Here is a 21666-nt window from a genome sequence, read left to right on the forward strand (position 1 = left end):
CTACAGTACTTGTGTTCCCTGGCAACAGTGATTCAAAAACACACTAGCTGTGATGCTGAAGGTAATATATAACAATTCATGGATATCTTTAACTTCCACATACTTCTCTATTTCTGTAGCAGTTCAAGTTGGCAGGAATCACTTTATCTTGTGATAGCAAATTTCATCTATTGGTGATACTCTGGGTAGAATATTTCCTTTTATCCAACATGAAACTTTCTCGGGTTCATTGGATAACTTCAGGTTTAATATTAAGAGATAAACAGTGAGAGTTGGGGACTAATGATCCCAAAATTGAGAAATTATTGAAAAGCATAGTTAAATCATGGTGAGTTTTTCATAGTTCACCTCTACCTCAGATCTATAAAGGGAAGAATGGCTTGAGCTGGGAGAGAGAAAGATTATATGAAAAAGGGAGAGTACATGTTATGTTGACATCCCCAAGATTTGGGTTGCAGGTGAGGAGGATTAGGCCAGACAAGGAATAATGGATGAACAAGGAGAGATTCAACCTGGAAATAAGGAGAAATTTTCTGACAATGAGAGAAATCAACCAATGGAGCAGAAATTGCCTTCAGAAATTGTGGGAGCTTCATCACTGGAAGCTTTCAAGAAGCGACTGGACTGCCATCTGTCAGCAATGGTGTAGGGTCTCCTGCTTGGGCGAGGGGTTGGACTAGATGAACTACAAGGTCCCTTCCAACTCTGTTAATCTGTTAAAATTCCTTAGAGGGTAGAAAAAGGGGTCATCTCTTATTCTGAAAGGGTAACAATATCGATAACAAAAGAAATGGCTAAGGAAGAAATACTGTACTTATAAGATGGAGAAGGACAGGAAACGCTTGTATTGAATCTTCTCTGAAGGCTGCATTGGAGAGGCAATAGAAGGTGTAGCTAATTGTTACCAAATCTAAGCTAGATTTAAAAAGAGCTTTTCCATGATTTATGTAAGAGTGCTTTATTCATCAGAGCGCAGAGAATTGGGAGATGAAGATAGCTGATCATCTAAGTTTAAAGCAAAGGGATGACCTTCCTTAAAATGTATGAAAAAGGATCCAATTTTTAGACTTTAATACAATAGTAAATTAGACTTTAATACAATTATATATTTGTGCATCGCACTGAGCCACAATGTGGTTTGGTTTAACTTAGCAAAGCCCATGAATCCAGCCTTTGCTATTTGTAAATCACATTTTATAGGTTGGAGTAAATGTGTAAGGCAAGAAGATTCCACAGGTCATTAAAAATGGTGGTGTATAACTTGAGTCATAATAGTCAACTAATGGGAGAGGGAAGGACTAGATTTAAATTTCCATTCACAACAGTGTCTGAAGTTTCAAGGTCAACCCCATCATCTTTCATCATAAATTATATCACAGGCTTGCTGTCTGAACAGAATAATATTGGGGATCTGAGACTGATAATGTAAACTGGTCTGTGCTCCTTTTTGGGTGATAAGGGAAAATGTAATAAAAGTTGAGAGGACTGAGGAAAGGCTTCTGTATCTATTATAAATCTGTTCTGCTTGTTTTCCAGGCTCATGCTGCTACATAAGAGATTAGGAAACTCTGAAAGCAAAATAAAAATCAAGAAGCAAAAATGTAATAGAAGGACCCAGTATCCAGGTAACTGATCTAAAATTTTACTTTTTGAAAGCGTTTTACATTAGTCGGTAAGATTATTACTAGTAATGGTTGATGTTTGTTTTCTATTTGGTTGAAAGTTACAAACAAGACGTGTGTCATTTGTACATTGGGAAGCATAGACATTGGATTATCAGGATAGCTTAGTCACCTTAGCAAACTGTATTATCTGCTTAGTGAAGGCAGCTGTTTAAACTTGTTTATACATGCATATAGTATGAATGGTGCAGTGGCCTGGAGGTAGAGCGCTCACCTCACAATCAGGAGGCTGTGAGTTCGATCCTAGGTACAGGCAGATGTTTCTCTCTCTGGGCATGATGAGAATATATCTGCTGAACAAAACTCTGTATTGGCGACAGGAAGGGCATCCGTCCAGAAAACATTCAGTTGCCCAGACTCCACTCTATTATGGGGTCATTAAATGGAGATGATGATATGTGTGTATAGCATATTGCAATGGTCTGGTTTCTATCTCTTTTGAGAATCAATTCCTTTGAATCAGATACACTGGCCCAGTTTAGATTAATAAACTAAGAAACACACAAGATTTATACCCCAATTGATCCAGTCTTTTACTTCTCTTTCCCTTTGTACAGACACAGAAAGGGTTCCACTGTTTTCTAATGCAGATTGAACTATGTTTTCTAGGATCCTAAAGATGACCATGGTAACCATGTCACATATGCAACTTAGAGGTCTTTTATTGAAGATTTCACATAGTGTCTAAAAGCAAGAATGTCATCAGAATATAGCATGTAGACTCTTTGCTTACTAAGATGGGATACATATCGGAAGTTTAAAGTAAACTTTCTCCTTCAAGTCCTTAGAATTAAATGTTCTCTTTTAAGTCTATTTACAGTAGCAAACAGTTCAACGTGTACTGGTCCCCGTTGATAGTTTTGCAGGGAAAGAGTCAGATACTGTTTTTGTTCAGTGAGGCTCAGTATGATTTCAGGGGCTGCTTGTGATTACAAGAATTTGAAAATATGTCACAGAGAAACAATTTGCAGGGTAAACAGCAAAGGGTGGAATATTTTAGCCTTGGTGCTATTCCTAAGGTGAAGTTAGTTTTTAGGTTTTCAAAATGTGATGAGCTTTTAAAAATGGTTAACATTTACAGACGAGTGATCAAATACATTTAAATGTTTATATTGCTTTTGTTATTTAAAGCCTTTATGACCTTTAGATGAGTGTTTTTGCTTGTTCAAACTGCAATCTCTGGGTCAAATGTTTGCATTTAAAAATGGTTACATTACAATCATTTATGTTGATTTTGAGAGCAAGTTTGGATATTTTGTGATACTTTGGCAACAGCATTCATTATATAAGAACATTTTACCTTCCAAGTAGCTTGTAGAAGAGGGCAAATCTCACCCTTCTACAGATTTCATTGTGTGCATTTGCTTCTAAATGATAAGCTATAAACTAGAATGAAGGTCTTAATTTATATATACGTACAATAGCACCTGTATACTACTTTACACTTGGTAAGCCATTCGTTACTTCTGTGCTGTACTGAAGTGGGCATTTATACCCATTTTACAGTTAGTGAACAGCAACTATTTCTATGGTGCGCAACATGGAATGTGGCTCGTTTATTTTTGGCTTAGCACGTTCTGCAAACTAGACCATTATGATGTGGGTCTAGGAAAGAAATCTTTCACTTCTATTTACTAGCTGTTTTCATTATGCCACTTCATGAATGCAGTAGCATGACTGACTTTTATAGTGCATAGCAACACAAAGCATTGCATTTTAGTATCTTTATTAATTTCCTATCTTGCTTTCAGCTGCGACTGTTGCAGGGAGATTAAATTTGCTTTTGAAAATTTAGCTTTTAGCTAAGAGAAATTATGAAGCAATGCTACTTTTTAAATAAAGTGTTTGGACTCCCCCAAATCTGATTTGTCTTGACCACATGTCCCTCACATTCTTATTGTGACTGGTTTTAGACAGCAAAACGTTGCAAAACTGATTGTCCTGCTGTTGTGATATTCGCACTGATCAATTTTTTTCTTTGCAACATTTGGTAATCACCAATTTAATTCAATAATCCACATTTTATTCAATGAGATAAACGGGGAACAATAAATCCTGCAAAAATATTGAAAGTGCTAAAACACAGTATGCGCATACTTTGCTAATGCATGGTTTGTTTATCCTTCTAAAACTCAAGGTAGGGAAAGATTCTTAACCGAAACCATGGCAAGCTGCAACAATAGCTAAATTCAGCTAAATTCAGCTAAATTCAGAGGCATTTAAAAACCATTATTAAATGTATTTGCTTTCTTTTGTTGTGCCAACTCAAGTATTATGATTAATAAACTATGGTTTGTGGCACATTGTGATTTGGGAATTGTCCATTAGTGACTCATTCACTGAAAAATTATAAAATGAATCATAGCTTAATGTACTGTATGAACCTCTCATTCAGTTAGATGGACAATTTCCTGTGAGATACAGCTTCCTTAAATCTTAGTATGATACAGAAAAACCTGAATACCCATAAATGCACCCCATAGATGGCCATTTCCCTTGCTGAAAACGGGGAGCAAAGCAATGGCCATTCATCTCTGTAACAAAACATCGAAAGCATTAGGAGAAATGAATGGAAATCCTTGGTGCTTCTTGAGAGAAATAAGCATCCAGAGAAAGAAAGTAATAGACTGAGAGTGGTGTGAAATGTTCTGTCATAAAAATGATTCAGTTGAACTCTGAAAGAGGACAACTTTGTATAGAGTTTCCAAGTCTTTTGAAGTCAGCCCATTTATGGAACAGCAGAACATTCTGTGAAGTTCTCTGGACCTCTTCTGGAACATCGTTAGGAATGGATTGTTCTGGAGTCACGATGCCCTGTGGACCAAACATTTTGCACAGGCCTGCAATGGAATGGAAGATTTTTTAAAAAAAGATAAAATAAACTTTCATTCTGAAAAATATAATGTATTAATATGATATTTTTATTATATTATTATATATTAAGTAAACTGTAATTGTAAATTTCACTATGTTGATTGAAGCAGTATCACAGAAGGAGTAAGCCTTCAAGTGAGGAATAATAAGAAAGAAGATAATGTTCTTGGCAGCCCTACATTCATTATAATCTTGTCCTTTGGATATATAAACTTATTTAAATCTAGGGATGACATTGCCATTGCATAATCTTTTCCAATTAAATAACAATTCAAAATGTACAGTATAAATGGTAGGAGTATTTTTCCTGCCCTCAAAAAAGTCTTGAGTGAAGTTTGGGTATATTTCCATGGTATATTATGAGCGGCTCCTCTTATAATTTAACTATCTTTTTTTGCAGATGGCAGGGTTCCTTAGGCCTTTACTGTTTGCTTGTTTATAAACACAGATCTGTGCTTATTTGTTTGCTTTTTTTTTAGTATTCTGCCTGCTTTTTCTGCCACGCATCCACAATTCTACTTTTTCTTGCAATCTGCACAATATCTGAGATTAGATTAATGTTTCTTGCTTCTTGCTTGCTTTGATCTAACAGACACCTTCTTCATTTCAAGGAGAAACCATTTGCTTGCTGTATTATGCCTGCAGACAAAGTAATGTACAATGAAGACGGAAAACACAACGTACAAAAACTGACTTTTGCGTATAAGGTATTTCTTAATAGAGGACCTTACTCATTCTTTGTGGAAAATGTTACCTGCATCTTAGTAAGGAATTATCAGTGAAGTCATCCGGGAACAGTTTTTCCAGTGCTCCCTCCAAAGATAATTTTATGAGTAAAAGTCCAATATTTGAGAGAAACATCATAAAACTGGTGGATTTTTTTTTAATTATTTGCTTCTTTCCAAGAATAGTTTTCGTGGAAAAGTAAAATGATTTAAGATAAAGGACACAGACATGCTGTAATTGTCACTATTTTAAAAATGGGCATTAATCATCCATATTTAAAAACATTTTTAAAAACCCAGGTACAGTTTGTAAATATAAACCCAGTGACACTTTGGTATAATGGTTAAGGCACCTGACTAAAACATGGAAGACCAGAAGTCCCGATTCCCCCTGTTAGTCACCCACCTGAGTGACTTTGGGCCAATCCCTCTCTCTCAGCCATAGGAAGAAAGAAGCTGCTTCCAAAATTCTTGCCAAGAAAAACCTCAGGGACTAATCCAGATAGTCACTAGGAATTCACACTGACTTGAACGTATAAATTCTTTATCAGCGTAATCCTTGCAAAATGCCATTTTTCTATTTCTTGCTCCATTTAAATAGAAGCCCCTCCCTCTTTCCCTCTTCTGCTTGTGTTTGCAAGATGGAAGAGCTTGGAAGAACTGTTATTAATATGTTCTTACAATTCTCACAGGCTTTAATTGGAGATGATCAGTTATTGGTTAGTCAGTCAAAATTCATTGCAATTTGCAATTGCATTTACAATTACAGGTAGACTTCGACTTACGACCGCAATTGAGGCCAAAAGTTATGTTTCTAAATGAGACATTTGTTAAGTGAGTTGTGCCTCATCTTACAACCTTTCTTGCTACAGTTGTTAAGTGACTCACTGTAATTGTTAACTTAGTAACCTGGTTGTTAAGTGGATCTGGCTTCCACTTAAGTGGATCTGGCTTCCAGATTGACTTTGTCAGAAGGCTGCAAAAGGGATCACAAAACTCACAACACCACAAGCATCATAAATATGAGTCTGTTGTCAGGTGTCTGAATTTTGATCACGTGACCCTGGGTTTTTTGCAATAGCTGTAAGTGTGAAAAATGGTCATAAGTCATTTCAGTGCTGGTGTAACTTCGATTGGTCACTAAATTAATTGATATAAGTTGAGGACTACCTATAACATATAGGAAGGAGAAAAACACCTTTTCCTTAATTCCTTGGGGGTGGATTGTTCCTGTTGACCAGATGTTTTATTTTGTCTCTTCCCTGCAAATCTGTTTTTAGCCTATTACCCTGTGCCAAACATGAATTGAGCCTTGAATTGTTATTCATATATATATTTCTGTGTCAGAACCTTAGAGAATACTGCTTGAAAGCTTTATACTCATGCAGTTTGGCTTTGCTGCCATTACCTCCCTTAGTTACTTTCTCTCAAACTAGAATAGAAGTTAGGAACGGTCTTGGCTCTTTATAATACTTACGCTGTCACGATCACTGCATAAATTACGTCATTGGTATTCTGTTGGTCTCTTCGTCTCCACAATCAGATTTTCCTATTGCTCTGGGCTATGGAAAACGTTGGAGTAGACGTCATTGTCTACAGCTCTTCAGTTCATTGGAATGTATATAGCTGATGTAATAGTTCAGTGTTTCTCAACCGTGGCCACTTTAAGACCTGTGGACTTAAGAGAATGGCTGGCTGGGGAATTCTGGGAGTTGAAGTTCACAGGTCTTAAGGTGACCAAGATTTAGAAGCATTGCTGTAGTTCAGGGCTGGCAAACTCCTGGCCCGCGGGCCAGATGCATCACGTGCTGGCCACGCCCCCCAAAGGAAAAAAGTCCTGTTATGTCACATGACGATGCCATGACGATGCGAGTTTGACACCCCTGTTGTAGTTGATAGTCAGGATGGGCGCCTCCCTCTCCCACGCACAACACATGTTTCATTTTTTATCGATTTCATTAGATGAATGTATTTTTATTGAAGGTGACCGCTGTGGCTTCATGACCCTTCTTTAAAAGGAAGCAGATTCTGCGAGGATGTTACATCACCATTGCCGGAGGAACCCTGAACTACAGGAAGAGTTGCAGATTCAGGCCGCGGTGGCTGCTGGGGATGTCCATACGGTGCGCAAAATGTTGGAGCAGGGCTACTCTCCCAATGGCCGAGACGCTAATGGCTGGACCTTGCTCCATTTTTCAGCAGCAAGAGGGAAGGAAAGATGCGTTCGTGTATTTCTTGAACATGGAGGTTAGTTGACCAAACAGTTGCTTGGTTGATGATTAAACATTTCAGACTTTCTCTGTCAATACCTGGGCTTCCTTTTTTAAAAACAGAATTTTCTTTTTTGTTGTTTGCCCACCAACGTGCTCTAGATACAATTTTAATTTCTACATTTTTAGATCTCTAATAGGGTGTGGAAAGGGAAAAAACAAACAAACCAGCAGACAAGCTATGTGACTTCAGATTCGACCACAAGATGGCACTCGTTTGTTGTGTGTTTTGAGCGTTGTACAAAAGAGAAAGTAATTCATTCCATAACATAATTCTGCATGGATTGGTCCTAGCAGATAGATAACATCTTACTTCGTATTGCAAACTAAACATAGATGTTCTGACATATAAAATCATTCTTGGGTGTAGAATACTAACCACCTCTAGCAAAAACACATGAATGCATTTGTAATAGCAGAAGAAAATAAAGGGAAGTTCATGGAATAATTTAGCTTCATAATTCAGTTCTGCTAAATTAATCGCCATATGGAATTGTCACTGTTCTGGCAATAAGCATTTAGCTTTAGATTTCTCAATGATTTCCCAATATAGAAATATCTATTTCTCTTTGCTTTAAGTTGTTTTTGTTAAAAATGAAAATAAAGTGTTCTGAAGGTATAAGAAATAGAGTTTCTGATCTTTAATATCTGCATCTTTCCCTTAAATTTTATAAATAATCCATTTATAACATTTATGGATGAAGAGGCAGCTGGTATTGATTATGCAACTGGGGATAAAAAAAGAGGTCTGTTTAGTGAAATACAGAATAACAGATTTGGAAGGGACCTTGGAGGTCTTCTAGTCCAGCCCCTGTCCAAGCAGGATACCCAATACAATTCTGGACAAATACTGTATAATATTTCCACAGAGAATCAGGGCTCCACATGTACAGAAATTACTTATTGATAAAGGCCAGTATTTCACTCAGGTTTTATTAACAGAACTTTGTGCTACACGTATATAAAATTAAATCCTTCTTGATTTATGTGGCAACAATTTTGGCTGATCTTGAAAAGCTAATGTAATTGGACCTGGTTTTTATTTGGAAGGATAACTCTGAGGAATGCTGGTTATAAACACTGTAGATTTAAAAAGAAGGCAGTTTGCAAATTATTTCCATGATATAACCAGAAAATATATAGTCCATCAATGTGACCTAGACTCAAAAGATCTTTGGGTAGAGTGTAATTTTTAACAATCATTATCAAATGGAATATGACCAGAAGATGGCAGTGTAATATTTCCAAATACATATGAAGCTATCATACAGTATAGTCCTCTATACTATGCTAAGCTGTAGTATAGTATAGTCCTCTCCCAAATTATCCTTTTTCATATCTGATATTTTTTAGTGACTAGCTGGTTTCTATACCTGTGGAAATGATTTCCGATGCGCTCTGATATCTGTGATATCCTCTCCTTTTTGGTTCAGAATTTGCCACAATAGTACTGTAGAGTTGGCCGAGCTTAACTGATGCATTGTCCCAAATTGAGTAGATTCAGGAATATTTGTTACATTTCTTAGCTTTTCAGAATTCTGGTTGCCAGAAAGTCACAAAAGGGGATCATATGACCCCGGGACACTGCACCTGTCCTAAATATGAATCAGTTGTCAAACATCTGAATGTCAATCACGTGACCAAGGGGGGTGCTGCAACGGTCGTTTGAAAAATGGTCATAAGTCACTTTTTTCAGTGCCATTGTAACTTTGGTCATTAAGTGAACTGTTGTAGGTCAAGGACTACCTGTACCAAAGAAGCTCGACATTGTCCTGTGTGAACTAAGGATCCATGTGAGGTCTGTCTAGATTAGAATTTGCATAGAATTCATTTTATATGGGATCAAGTACATCTATTGAATCTTTTCATTCACTCTTGTCTCTCATGAAATGAGGTTGCTTCTCTTTTCCATCTGATTTTTACATAAATTATTTGCGTAAAATAATTTCCCCTCACTAAGTATAATTAGGATAATTTCATTTTCCAGACTCAGTTATCCTTTAGCTCCTTTGAGGATTTCTAAACTGTGGGATCCTTGGAGCTCTCTGAACTTGGTTGTTAATTTGCAATAGTGTGAATATCTCTAGCTCGGGTGTAGGATGAGGGTGAAGGTTTGTTCTCCAAGCTTGTGGGTCAGTTTTCGAACATTTCGTTACCAGGCTAGGTAACATCTTCAGCGGAGTTTAGGGGATGTCAGTATCGGTATTCTTCTGTTTATAAGGGCTTCAGTTGTGGGTGTGTCAAGTGAGGGTCTTGTGAGGGGCCAAGTGTGAGTCATCAGTGAGAGTCTTGTGATGGGTTTTGTGATAGGGATGTTACATCATGTCAGGATCATTGGGAGGTGAACTGCTGGTGGTGGGAGGGGGGTTGTGCGTTTGTTTGGTTGTTAGTTTGCAGATGATGTGTTATTACCCAACTAGGTAACTTGTAACATGAGGAGAGCACCAAGAACTCTACAGTTCAACCTGAGCTACATATATTCTCTTCTGTAAATGTCTTTTGGAGATTCTCAGTCATCCAGATCATGGTTGTCCCAACGAGAATCCCAGAGGTGCTTTTTCAAGAGGCAACTGGGCTTTCTGGTTTTTCTTTGAAAACATTTTGCTTCTCATCCAAACGTCTTCAAATAAAAACTAGAAAGCCCAGTTGCCTCTTGAAAAAGTACCTTTGGGATTCGCTCCTGGAGGATTTTTTTTTTGTTCTTGTCTATAAATTTGGGTAAGAGATTTTCCGGGACCACCTCACCTAGATCCTACCTAATCAGTCAAGCTTTCCTCTTGGTCTTCTTTTATTCTCTACTCCCTTTGAATTACACTTAAAATAAATAGATTTCAGATTTTACAACTAAGTTATATTAAATTTAACTACAGAGGTTCTTTTTATCTATGAAAAATGCCAAGAAAAGCACTGAAGATACTGACATTCACTGGTGTCACAGGGAGATGTTTAATACAAGTTAAAGCTAGTTTATTTAAACAGAGAAAGCTTTTAAACAATTCACCATTAGCCTGTAGAAAAATTGTTAATGCAAGTTATTTTCTTTATCTATAAAATAAGGGTTGTGATTTTAATATTTAATTGTCTTGTCACTATCTGGAAAGCAACTTTAACCACTTGCTGAAATAGATATTTCTAATAAAATCTTCAGTCAAACAGTTTGCTTATTTATGTTTAATTATATCTTGTCTTTCCATCTAAAACAGTATTCATGGTTGAGATTTCTGTAATATTGCATGATTATGTTCATATACTGCCCTTGCCAAGGTTTGTATCACTTTTTATATTCAAATAACATGAGCAGAAGTGGGAAGAATTGAGTGCCAGGTACCATGTAATTTGCCCATGAACAAAAAACAATGTTAGTCATTGCATGTGACAGGATGGTATTAGATCTATACATCTGGTAATTTTTAAAATATTTCATGAATCCTGATTTCTGTGGGAGAAAGAATACTTAGCTGTTCCTTTTGAAATGTTGACATTTTGCCCTATCCTGCTTCCCCTTCTTCAAAATTAGATGTTTACATTCTTGCAAAACTCAACATTTTGTGAAACGGTAAAGCTAAGGTTATTTTCATTTTATAGAAGACAGATTTTATCGAGATGATCTGAACTAACATATAGCTTACATGCTTTGCAACTGCATAGATGACAGAAGGCTTTCTTTACCTTACACAGTATTAACCCCCTAAAACAAGCTCAACTTGCCAGACCACAATACATCTGCATCTTGAGCCTGCAGATGTTGCTACAGATGCTTCTCTTTAAGACCAAGAAGCACAAGGGAAAACAAAACACGGAACCGAGGATGAAATGTTAGAGCTCAAGGGATTAGGATAGGTAGGTAGAGGGATTTTGAGAAACACCTGGTGGTGGTTGGGTTTGGAGATTTGATTGCAGGTAGTCCACACAACTTCGTTGTTAGTTGCGAAGTTGTGTCCAACCCATCTCATCCCCATGGACAATGTTCCTCCAGGCCTTCCTGTCCTCTACCATCTTCTGGAGTCCATTTAAGCTCACGCCAACTGCTTCAGTGACTCCATCCAGCCACCTCCTTCTCTGCCATCCCCTCCTCCTTCTGTTGCCCTCAATCTTTCCCAGCATTAGGCTCTTCTCCAGCGAGTCCTTCCTTCTCATGAGGCAGCCATAGTCTTTGAGTTTCATCTTCAGGATCTGGCCTTCTCAAGAGCAGTCAGAGTTCATCTCCTCTAGGACTGACCAGTTGGATCACCTTGCAGTCCAAGGTATTCTCAGGAGTCTCCTCCAGCACCAGAGTTCAAAGGCACTCAGCCTTTCTTATGGTCCAACTTTCACAGCCGTATGTTGCAACTGGGAGAACCATAGCCTTGACTATATGCACTTTTGTTGGCAGGGTGATGTCTCTGCTTTTGAGTATGCTGTCCAGATTTGCCATAGCTTTCCTCCCCAAGAGCAAGCATCTTTTAATTTCTTGGCCACAGTCCCCACCTGCAGTGTTCTTAATTATAAGTGACTTTTTTCAGTGCCATTGTAACTTTGAATTGTCTTCACATCACTTACAACATTTCATTTAGAGACTGTTCAAAGTTACAACGGCACTGAAAAAAGTTGCTTATGACCGTTCTTCAAACTTACAACTGTTGCAGCATCCTCATTGTCACACGATCAAAATTCAGATGCTTGGTAGCTGACTCATATTTATGATGGTTGCAATGCCCCTCTTGTGATCATGTGATCCCCTCTTTTGACCTTTGGACAAGCGAAGCCAATGGGGAAACCGAATTCATTTAACAACTATGTCACTACCTTAACAACTACAGTGATCCATTTAACAGGTGGGACAAGAAAGGTTGTAAAACGGGGCAAAATTCACTTAACAGAAATTTGGGGCTCAATTGTGTTCATCAGGTGAGGACTACCTGTATTGGAAACAATAGGTATAGTAAATATTCAAATTTTTTTTTACCAAAACTGAATTTCAAGGGAAAACACTGGTTATTCAATTCATTTGTCACAAAGCAGATCCAAATTTTATTGAATTCTCTTTTGCTTTCAAATTCTTCCCAATAAATGGGTCTTCTGCACTTCCTTTTATATGGAACATTGCATGAAAATATTTTAAATTCAGCCCATAATTCAGATGCATGCCTTGTTTTTGAAATTTTGCATTTTTCAGTATTGAAATGTTAAAGTATAAAATATTATATGCTTGGTGCCTATAAAGCAACTTCCAATATGCACAATATTGCTTAATCACTGTTAAGTCCCAAAGTTAAGTCCCAAACCTTTTTTATCAATTGGAAAGAAGTCTATCAAAAAATAATAATGGATGGCAATAATTTTACAAGTCTTTTGTAATACCGAATGAAGAATTGGGGTTTTTGTTAAATAGGTATCATCATCCTCTTTTAATGAACCCATAATCCCTTGCAGGGTGGAGTCTGGGCAACTGAATGGAGCTGAGTGTTTACTGGCCGGATGCCCTTCCTGTCGCCAATGTGGAGTTTTTTTCATTCTCAGTGTGCCCAGAGAGAGAAATATCTGCCTCTACCTAGGATTGAATTCACAATCCATTTGTGAGATTTCATGTCTGCTGGGAAAGCTGAATTTATAGATTCACCACGTGGGGTGGAAAAAGTTATATTTTAAATTGCTGTTTTGCATGCTTTTCACAATAATTAACTTCTTGCACCTTTTAAAAACTTCAGCGGATCCTACAGTGAAAGACCTGATTGGCGGCTTCACTGCTCTACATTATGCAGCTATGCACGGCCGAGCCCGGATTGCACGCCTAATGCTAGAATCAGACTACCGTGTCAATATTATTAATGCGAAGAGCAACGACGGTTGGACTCCCCTGCATGTGGCGGCTCATTATGGAAGAGACTCCTTTGTCCGACTCTTGCTGGAGTTCAAGGCTGAAGTCGATCCCCTGAGTGACAAAGGCACTACCCCACTTCAGCTTGCCATCATCCGCGAACGGTCCAGCTGTGTCAAAATCCTCCTAGATCACAACGCCAACATTGACATTCAAAATGGCTTTCTGTTACGCTACGCCGTGATCAAAAGCAATCACACTTATTGCCGGATGTTCCTTCAGAGAGGAGCAGACACGAACTTGGGGCGCTTAGAAGACGGACAAACACCGTTGCACTTGTCTGCTCTTAGGGATGACGTGCTTTGTGCGCAGATGTTGTACAATTATGGCGCGGATACCAACACAAGGAACTATGAAGGACAGACTCCGTTGGCAGTTTCAATAAGTATATCTGGAAGTAGCCGGCCTTGTTTGGATTTCTTACAGGAAGTAACAAGTATGTATAGCGGAAATCTTTTATCAAAATTTGCAGTAGATTGGTAGAGGGGTGGTGGCAGTTTTAAGTAGTCTTCAACTTACAGCACAATGGAGGCCAAGATTTCTGTTGCTAAGCGAGACATTTGATGAGTGAGTTTTAATTACAGATGATAATGGTCAACAGTCTGACTAGCAAACCCAAGAAAAGGAACTCTCAGGGTCGTTGAATCCCAAAAAGTAAAACTTTATTGAACTCACCATGTCGGAACTGAAGAAGCAAAACCAGCTCTGATTTTCCCGTGTGAAAGTTTGCTCAGTTAAACAATAGATTCCCTTTCTCCCACTCCTTGGGTGGTTGTGGCAAAACTTCTTTTTGTTATGGAAACAGTCCATTTCTCCACTGAGCACCTTCAGTAGTGACCTTGGCATTTTGCAGGCTTTCATGGTCTGTGAACTATGTCTTTGCATCCCATTTCCTCCCTACACATTCCACCCCTCTCCGCCCCTTTTCATTGGCAAACTGAAAATCAGTAGAAGCAAGAAGGCAATAAAGCCATTCAATCTTGATAATAATACAATGAGCCTGCAATCAGACAAGCGAATTTCCCTTAATGTTTAAAATAATCCTGTTTTCAATCCCTCTTTGGGTTCCCCTCTTAACATATACATTAAAAGTATTCCAAACTTATATGAGGAAGCGATAAATAATTATCCATTATTATTGTGCTGCCAATAATAGGTGGAGCGCAGTGTCTCAGTGGTTTAAAGCCTTTATCTTTTGTCAGGTTTCCAGCAGTTACACCAATTTACCCCATGAGTCTCGAGCCAAAGTTCCAAAACTTCAAAAGGATTTATTGGGAGTTAACATGTCCAGCACTGCCTGGGTGTAGCTGACTCTGAGACACATAATTCATTGTCATCTTTGACCCTGGTTTTCCCCCACCCCTGGGTGTATCATAATTTATATTCTCCAATGAGATACATCCATATCCAAGAGTCATCAATCATGTTCTCCAGTTAGATTTTTGCTTGGCAGGAACTTCAGTCACCTAGTTACTATCTCTGAAAAACTATGTATGGAATGCACTTTCAATTTCCAAGCTGCTGCACTGCTCTTTCAAACCCCTTTCCCCCTCCCCTCCCTCTCTGTTGGCAACTCTAAAATTACATAGAAATATTTTATGAGTTGGCTTCTTCTGAGAAAGTTTCACCAAATGAATTTTCTTTCCAGCAGGCTCAGACTCCTCTTTATTCATGGTTTCTGTCTTTTAATATTTCGAAATGATTTATCCCATTGGAAGGATAATAAAACGGAACGTAGGAGAAACAGCAGGGCCAGACCTACTGCAACCAGATCATACCCTTCCAGTCACCCTGTGGTCGCATACATGGTGCAACGATGCCATCCTTCTGCCTTGCCGAAGAACATGTCAGGCATAACAAAACCCAGTTTGTCCCATATTTCCAGACTTGGTTGAATATGGCCAAATTAGATTACTTCAGAAAAAAATGTTATAAATAGCTTTTGTTCAACGTTTTGTTCAGTAAGAGAACATTCTATCCAAATAATCAGTATTCACATGATAATTTAGGTGAATTGATTTCAGAGACAAAAATCTTGCTAGCCCAAATATAAAATCAGGCAAATTGCTTTTGCAGCCCCGGTTTCTCCTGAATAGTCTTCATTTTCTCATTTCTTCCCTATCCTTGACTTTTACAATGTATCGCAGTTTGTTGATAAACATAAATAAACCCCCTTGTGTCATATAAGAAAGGAACAATGTAGCTCACCTCTTTTATGCACAAGGAAGCCAATTTTTGCTACTTTTTAGTTAGGGTTAACATATAATTATTCACTCTCTCCCTGTGTTTAGTAGTTTAAAATTATTTTAATCAGCTTCTCATAGAGCCTTTTGCTAAAGTTTTCTGCTGTTAAAAATATAGAAGAATGAAACCATGTGTAAAAAAATTATAATTGTAGAATATCTGGTCAGCACCACATGTACCTAGTTGCTATTAATACTATTAAAGTTCCAAATCATTTTGCATTTTTTTAAATATGAGAAGACAGATTGTTGTATATGCATGCAAGGTTGCCCTTGAAAGTGCAACTTTGCCCTAGGGAATGCATGTTTGAATGTAGCATCTGAGCTAAGAAAGGTTTTGGGAGGAAAAGCGGGATGTTTCCATTTGAAAGTTGATTGAAAGTTCTAGGAATTTTATTCAGCAAATCCGTAAAATGCCAGATTGGAAAGATCTTCTTGTGGTTTATTGAAACCACGCATTCACTTTTAATTTAGAAACTTGAAGCATTTTTCTCCTTTGTTTTCAACTAAGCAATGCATTTTTCTGGTTATTTTGGTCTTTGGGATTTGGAAGGAAATAATTTTGGGGCTATATGCAGTATTCTCACACACACACACACCCAAAATATTGCATGTGATTGATAACACATTTTAGACTGTATACTTTCTGTTCTGTGGCTAAATTTTCTCAAAATCTTTTTTCTGCAGATTTTCTTCCTATTTCTCCAGAATTTACTGATTTCATATTCAGCACCATTCTGTGTTTTGTATCAGGTTTGGGGGGTTTTGTGGTTTTTTTTTTGCTGCACGTATAAATCTATTTTTGCACATATAAACCTATTTTTAAAAAGTGGTTGATTTCTGGTGTCAAAAATCTACATTCCTTAATTTAATGAAATCAGTACTTCTGGATTATAAATTTAACTTTATATTGTTGAATCCAATGGCTGATATTAAGTTGAATATTATGAATATAGCCAATGTGAGATGTGAATCTGTACTCATGCAAGAAGATTTAATTTCACTCTTCTTTTCCTCCATCTTCTGATGTATATGTCCTAACTTTGCTATTCCATCTTCTGGAGTAGATATGAAAGTCATGGAAGATATATTTAGAGCAGGAAAATCAATTTCATTGGTGGGTGCATTCTGCATATAAATAATATCTTAAAACATACTACAATTAACAGAATAATAGAGTTGGGAGGGACCTTGGAGGTCTTCTAGTCCAACCCACTGCTCAAGCAGGACACCTACAGGGTCTGTACCATTCCAGACAAAGGGTTGTCCAGTCTCTTCTTAAAACCTCCAGTGATGGAGCACCCACAGCTCCTGGAGGCAAGTCGTTTCACTGGTTTACTCTTCTCACTTTAAAAAGTTCATTTCAGTCAAACATAGCACATATTTCATACGTAAATATTAGTAATATTTTATCAGTATTCCTGAAGTTTTTTAGTTCTCTGTTGCAATTTTTTAATACTTTGTGCTTAGTTTTGCTTATTATGCAGCATCTTCTGTATTGTCATAATTCCCATCTCTGTTTCTTTTCCCTCTTTCTGCGCCCAATATCTACATCGCTTATTCTGCTGTATCGAACAGATTAATGATGTGTGCACTTCTGGCTATTATTTTTTTCAATAATTAGAACACAACCCCATACTTCTATTTCCTTAAATTCCTAAAGTTGGCACTATTAAAAGCTCACATCTTTCCTATTCTGTTCAGCTGACTCCTTGAATTTGAATCTTGCTTGCTTAATTGGTTTACCTTGTAATTTTATCCCACTACTACACTCTTTGCACTTTGCACCGCCTTCAACTACTCTTGAAGTTTCCTGAGAATCCCCCAACAATGAATTATGGGTAGTCTCAACTTATGACCACAACTGAGCCCAACATTTCTATAGTTAAGTGAAAAATTTGTTCAGTGAGTTTTGCTCCATTTTACGAGTTTTCTCACCTTTGTTAAGTGAATCGCTGCAGTTCTTTAATTAGATACATGGTTCTTAAGTTAATCTGGTTTCCCTGTTGACTTTGCTTCTCAAGAGATCGCAAAAGGGCATTATATGACTCTGGGGATAACTCTGCAAACCGTCATAAATGTGAGTCTGTTGTCAAGCATCCCAATATAAATCACGTGACCATGGGGGATGCTGCAACGGTCATAAGTGTGAAAAATGGTCATAAGTCACTTTTTTCAGTGCCCTTGAAACTTTGAATGGTCACTAAGTGAACCATTGTAAGTCAAGGACTACCTGTATTTAATAAACTATTCTCTTTCCTGTTCTATCTAGTTTCTAAAATTATCAATAACGTAGTGTTAAGTCTGGCTAGAGCAAAAACTAATCTATAAAATGAGCTACCACTTGAAGCTTTTTTTCTTAAAACCTAATAAAGAGGAGCTTTTTGAGATAACACTTATTTTCTTTTGATCATTTTCTTGGCCTTCTTTAATCTTAAAAATTACATTCTTTTTCAATGCAGCTTTCTTAGTTTACTTTAAAACTAAAAAAAAAAATAGTTTTAAAGATATTTTCCAGAATGAATGGAGTTAACCCAACGATGGCAAAACTCTAGTTTTATGAAAAGATTAAAACAGTCAAATGTTTCTAATAACATTTCTAAATGAAAAGCAGCATTAAATATATACTTGGCCACAGCTAAAATTGATTATTCAGTCTTTTTTATTTTGCAATCTGTGATGGATCATAAATTTAATACTGAACTCCCATTTATGAGCTGCACGATTATCTTAGCTTCAAACATTCAAACTGCTGTAGAGATGAATGTCTTTTCCGCAAATATTTGGATTATGGTATTGCCAAGCACAGGAGTCCAAGAAGTTCAAATGAATATAGGTTTATTGTATGCTAGAAATCTCTACAAGAATCTGAACTACTAAAGGTCCAAGCAAATTGGAAATAGATATGGGTCAATAGAATTCAAGGTGGGCTAGACTTAGATCTCTTGTGGGCATGATGGGATTCCAGACTTACGACGCATTTGACCCTTCCCTCAGTCTCAGCCTGCTCTACTTCTACAGGCACTCCTTCCTCCATTAATGCATTTTCAACTGAGCTTTTAATATGTGCTTTCCATATTCAAAAGTTGAATACTGGTGAAGCAATTTATATATATTTATACACACATTTGTCTGTTTGTCTGTTTATATCTATCCATCTACACACACACACACACACACACACACAAAATACATATATCTATAAACTTCTTAATTACCCATTCCCCTCATATATTATCTTTATTATTTATGAACAGATTTGATATCCATATGACCAATCTGGGAAATTTGAGCAAAATAGAAACTGCATCCTTTTCGTAACTTTCTGAGGTGTACTGAAATCTTATCACATATAGACTCAATATGGGTATAGATAGACAATTATTTTGGGATTCTTCCATTTCTTCCATCATCATCTTAGGACATCAAACTAAGAGCTGCTTTAACAAGTGCCACGTTGAGAGATTTCTTAGCTCTGACTATTTACGTTGGGGTTAAGACTTAACATCAGGATATATATATCTGTAAAAACTGTAAATATATATAAAACTGTAAACAAGTGTAAAAGTCTGACTCACAGACGAACACAATACAGAAGCCTGATGATGGCAGATGAGATTCTGCCGAAACGTTGCTACAACTTTAAAAGCACAACTATAATGACGTGGGAAAATACCCGAACAAAGCTGAATAACATATACATACATATATATGAATCACAATGATAATATAAATAAATTATGCTGAAATACAACCTGTAGAATGATTGTAAGAAACAACACATTTCCCAAAGACATGAATTTTGATTTTAAGAAAAAGAACTCATTTTATAATAACAAAACAAAACAAATCCTCCAATTATTCTAAGATTTTGTTATTATAAAATGAGATCTATTTCTTAAAATCAAAATTCATATCTTTGGGAAATGTGCTTTAAATCATTCTACAGGTTTTATTTCAGCATAATTTCAATGCTTTGAAACTGAGACCATTATAAAATATAATTCTGTAGTCAGTTGCTAGATTTACCTCTAGCTTTAAGGCAATTTCCTTTAATGTGAAATATTCAGTAGCTTAAGGTTACATTTTAGAATCCCGTTCTTCAGTCAAAGTTTGTGAATTTATCCTACTTTGTAATTCTAGTGTGGGATGATTATATTGTTCAAACTTCAGTTCTGAATCTGTTACGTGGGTTTTCTTTTTCCAATTGCAGAATCTCTGAACAGCCTGGGCTACTTGTTAGCCGATATTCAAATCTCAGTTTTAAAATAAATCATATTTTATGAGTGGGACTGGCTTTTATATATGTTGGAGATGGATCAGACGTTTTCAGAAAAGTGACATCTTAGCTTCTCTTGGGCATGGAAATTGGAAGCTAAGCTTTCAGAATGGCATGTAGTATGTTGGGTGGGTGACGGTTAGTCAAAGCAAACTCCCCAACTATCGTATTGCAGGCACATTTTCAAAGCATGCATGTTAGCCTCAAGAATATAACTAGGGTTTTTGTTCAGCTGCCTTCTTTGATATTGCCGTAATGCTTTTGTGTGTTTATCCCCTGACAATCCCATTGCCTTTCCTCCTCCTCTGGGGTGCCCTGTTTCAGGGGGCTAAAAAATTCTGGCAGCCTTTGGGTATGGCAAACATATAAAAGTAAAAATATCAGGTGTACAACAAATTGTAAACGGAGCAGTGGACTTGAACACAGCGCAAAGAACACGGCTTAGCTGCAGTTTTCTTAGGTTAGCATTGAAGTGAAATCAAAAGGGTTTGGCAGTAAAGAGGCTTGTTTTATATAACAGGAAGTTGGATCCAATTCTAATCAGTCAAATTCAGCTGCAGATTACCGAAACCGGGTTTGAAGTTGAACTCTTAGACACCTATCAAAAAGTGTTACCTAGACATGTGCCAATGTGCCCTGTATACGGCAGGCAGTTTTAATCTTTTGGGGTCCTCGGCGGTATTTTAAAATTCATGCAACTGCCGTAATTGTAAGCAGGGGGTTTCTAGTCATCAAGGAAAGGTAATTTGTTCCCAAAATTAAAGGGGAGGCATATCCTCCCCTCCCCAGCAGTTCCTGCTGTCTAAACAATACATTCCTCCCTGAAGTCTGTTTTTGTTTGTTTGAAGGGAATAGTTTTCACTTTCTCCAAAATGTAAAACAGGCAGGGGAATATCCTTTCTATCTTATGGAAAGAAAATAGACAATACTCTGGAAAACAAGCAATATATGTACCCCAGAGCAAAAACATGCATTACAGAGGGAGGGGATTTCTAAATACATATATTCATGTGATTCTCTCTTCTATAGCAAAAAGAGAGAGAAAAATATATATATATATATATATATATATATATATATATATATATATATATATATATATATATATATATATATATTTGATACATCACCTTTCTATCATCTGATACATACCACATACTATTTATGATACATTGCCTTTCTATCTGTAACGTTCATTGGCAAGCATAAACCCATTCATTCTTTATCTGATGTATCTCATCCTTGGCCTTATTACTTTTTCATTATCCATCAGCTCCAATCCACTCATGTTTTGTTTGCTTCACCACCTTGAGCTTTCTAGATGATCGAGGGGGTTTTCTAGACCTTTAAAGAACACACAAACACACACCCACACACACACCCAGTGGTAACTGCATTTTCTGGAAAAAAAAAGGCACAAACTACTTGAAATGCCATCAGAATTTCTCCAGGTTCCGGTAGAACTTTTGTGGAATAAGTTAGAGAGATAGCATAGTTGGAATCAAGTTATTCACAAATATTTAATGAGTATTGCTGGTACTGCACGTCAGTACTATCACTGTATCATAGCGGTGCTGCTTTAAAAAATACAAAGAAATCCTATTTTTTTCCATCTTTATTTTAATATTTGTGCACAGGAAAAGGGAAATAGGAATGTAGACCAATGTACAGTAGGTGCCTGAGGGTTTTTTAAATAGTTATTCTGTTTTTCAATATTGAATTTTAACAATTTAGGA

The 21666-nt window shown here is 37.0% G+C and overlaps 1 protein-coding gene across 4 annotated transcripts in view; it reads left to right on the forward strand.

The window, feature by feature from the left end:
* ASB7 (ankyrin repeat and SOCS box containing 7) overlaps positions 1–21666 on the forward strand; it is a 34933-nt gene that overhangs the window by 3650 nt on the left and 9617 nt on the right. Inside the window, exons 2-5 of one of the 4 annotated variants that reach the window (XM_026709326.2) lie at positions 1537–1625; positions 5149–5263; positions 7265–7528; positions 13239–13844. In XM_026709326.2, coding sequence (XP_026565111.1) covers positions 7318–7528; positions 13239–13844 — 817 coding nt within the window. In that variant the 5' untranslated portion in view covers positions 1537–1625; positions 5149–5263; positions 7265–7317. The remainder of the gene's footprint in view (positions 1–1536; positions 1626–5148; positions 5264–7264; positions 7529–13238; positions 13845–21666) is intronic. The other 3 variants (XM_026709327.2, XM_087941329.1, XM_026709329.2) reach the window with 3 other exon arrangements.

This window comes from Pseudonaja textilis, chromosome 13 (assembly GCF_049901715.1).
Source record: "Pseudonaja textilis isolate UNSWEBS1 chromosome 13, rPseTex1.2, whole genome shotgun sequence".
In the NCBI taxonomy this organism is placed as follows: Eukaryota; Metazoa; Chordata; class Lepidosauria; order Squamata; family Elapidae; genus Pseudonaja; species Pseudonaja textilis.